This window comes from Penaeus vannamei, chromosome 1 (genome assembly GCF_042767895.1).
Source record: "Penaeus vannamei isolate JL-2024 chromosome 1, ASM4276789v1, whole genome shotgun sequence".
Taxonomy (NCBI): Eukaryota; Metazoa; Arthropoda; class Malacostraca; order Decapoda; family Penaeidae; genus Penaeus; species Penaeus vannamei.
The window spans coordinates 32714603-32717102 of NC_091549.1; the positions used below are offsets into that span (position 1 = coordinate 32714603).

General features: G+C 42.9%; 1 protein-coding gene across 3 annotated transcripts in view; it reads right to left on the reverse strand.

The window, feature by feature from the left end:
• Positions 1–373: 373 nt before the first annotated feature.
• Positions 374–2500, reverse strand: part of LOC113819808 (trans-1,2-dihydrobenzene-1,2-diol dehydrogenase) — a gene marked incomplete in the record, with an annotated part of 27509 nt that continues 25382 nt past the window's right edge. For all 3 annotated transcript variants that reach the window (XM_070121688.1, XM_070121699.1, XM_070121681.1), the window contains 2 exon segments: positions 374–566; positions 699–849. In XM_070121688.1, coding sequence (XP_069977789.1) covers positions 475–566; positions 699–849 — 243 coding nt within the window.

The following is a 2500-nucleotide window of genomic DNA, read 5'->3' on the forward strand; positions in this document are numbered from 1 at the left end:
ATATTTTACAAAAACAAATATTATTTATGGCAATTACTGAAATGATGTTACTCATTTACATTTTAAGTAGTATTAAAAACTTAAAATATTTTATAGGTCAAGGATCTTCAAACACTGGGCACTTGGTTTCCACAGCACCCACATATCACATTCCCTTGCCTGTGTGAGGCCATGCAGTATGCGTTTTTTATGAACTTGTACCCTGAATATTAGGAAATAGCTTTTTAGGTATACTTTCGTATTTAATTCGGCATTAAATATGACACAACATGTTTTTTATTATTTTTTTGACACGTGTCTTGTAAAGATTTAGGTTCATTCAATTTCTATTTTCCTTTGCTTGACGTTCTAAAAGTTTCAGTCAAATTAATAGTTCTCTGTAAAGTTTATTTGGGGATACTCTTCGAAACATCTCTTCAGGAGACGTAGAATTCCGTAGAAGAGCCGTTTGGCACACGGCTGTTTCTTCTGTTCCTAAATGACTCCCATCTGTGCCCTCATCTGCTCCATGACCTCGGCTATGGTAATGGATTCCCCATGACTCATCCCTGGGCTCTCGAGCAGACCTGTCGAGCAGAGAAGAGCAGTTAGTATATGTAAGATATTAGCAGTTCACTTTGTTATGTGTCGCTTTCATTTATCCACATCCACATGTGCAGCTAAAATAACTGGAGCCCTTGGCACCACATCTGACTGACCTGCGTTTATGCAACGCCTGACCTCGGCTGCTTCATACATGAGACCTTGACTGTTATTGAAGTTGTATGTCTGACCTGTCACTGGCAAGGGCGCAGTGTACGTCCCAGAGGGCGATTCGAAAGATTCCGGGCACCACATCGGGTAACTGACCTGTAGAAAAACAAAGCCCATATGGTTTCATAAAGTACAACCCGTTTTATAGCCTATTTCCCATCTACTCCAAAGCCAGATATTTTTCCCGGTGAGAATATGTAACAAGGTTATCTGGTCGCCTGTACTTTCCAAGCAAGATCTTGCTGATCTATAAGGACCAAACAAGCAAGCCAAGATGCATCAGCCACCCAACCTGTTCCAGGGCCTGAAAGAAAAGGGCGTGACCTAACCAACTGTGGCATCTTACCTAGGGTCCCTTTTGGCAGCACACACACATATGGGACTAGAACATCTTTCCCTGTAGCCACACTATGGCGTTAAGTGGGATGCAAGCATTTAAAGCTGCAACAGATGGTGGTATTTTTATTGTATTGTTTCAGCTACAGTAATTGAGGTTTCCTTTAAACGGCGTCTCACTATCAGCGGCGAGGAGCGGGTGCATGCTTCCAGTTGCTCAGACCGCCCAGTGCATCCCTCGTGTAAGACATCCAGCCACCTCGGCAAGTCAATGCTACACTGGCTGCGGACCCTCGTTGTTAGGGGGATGTCAGGTGGCCAACGCTTCTCTTCCTCTCCTTACACCAAGGAATCATCCTCTACCTCCTTTAGTTCATTATAACCAACGCGAAGGACAATTGGGGAACAGTGCCTGGCTCAGTCGTGGAGCGAGAGTGTGCCGTTCCTTGAACCCTAGGCACCGTACATCAGTGACAAGAGGGAATTCAGGATGATGGCAGGATAGCCTAAGGCTCTACATAATGTTTAGCATAAATTATTCTCAGTAGTATTTAGAATTTTACTAGATTAGCTGAAACAAATCCGATAGTGTGTATTTTTTGCTAGCGTTCCCTCGTTCCGCACAAGGTGGTGTCACAACTGACATGTGACCCTAAATACTGTTCACGTACTTTCGGTGCAAATGTATGCACAACCACGACTGACTAATCCAAGCCCTTCTATCGAGCAAATCGAATTAAGAATGCCGACTGATGTACCACAGGCGTAGGAAATGCTCCGAATTGTCTGTTGTACGGAGAAAAATATGCTTGTAAATATGGTGAGAGAAGATCGCTCAAACAGAACTATGGCATCTAGCGTAAGTCCTCTACAGTCAGAAAAAGTGAAATGTAGATGGGACGCCGTGCATGCAGGCCAACTAAGGCGCCAAGACTAACCATAAGCATGAGGAAGAGACGACTGGCCTGGGCAATGACTCACAAGGATTGGACCTTAGGGGATTGGGAAAAGGTTAATCCCACCTAATCTTCCTTCTGATAACGTTTCCATGTGGTTCAAGAATATTTAGCGAAAAATGTATGCATAAATGGGAAAAAAAAATATATTACATCTAATATGATGTAATTAGTTCAAAAGCTAGACGAGAAAAAGGGTCACGGTGAAGATGGAGGTCAAAAGAATTTTATTTGAATGTTCCGGTCATCTCAAAACTTTTTTTTTTTCTCTCTCTCTCTTCAAGGTTTGTTTCTTTGATGTGTCTACGGTAGAAATGTTGATGGACAGACGGAAATTTGTTAGAAGAACCAGCTTAGAAAAGGACCACCCAACTGCCAGAGAGCACAAGTAAACTTCTCGACCAAGGTGATGGTGAGGTCTGTGATCTCTGCCATGAGTACTGGAAGATTAGAGA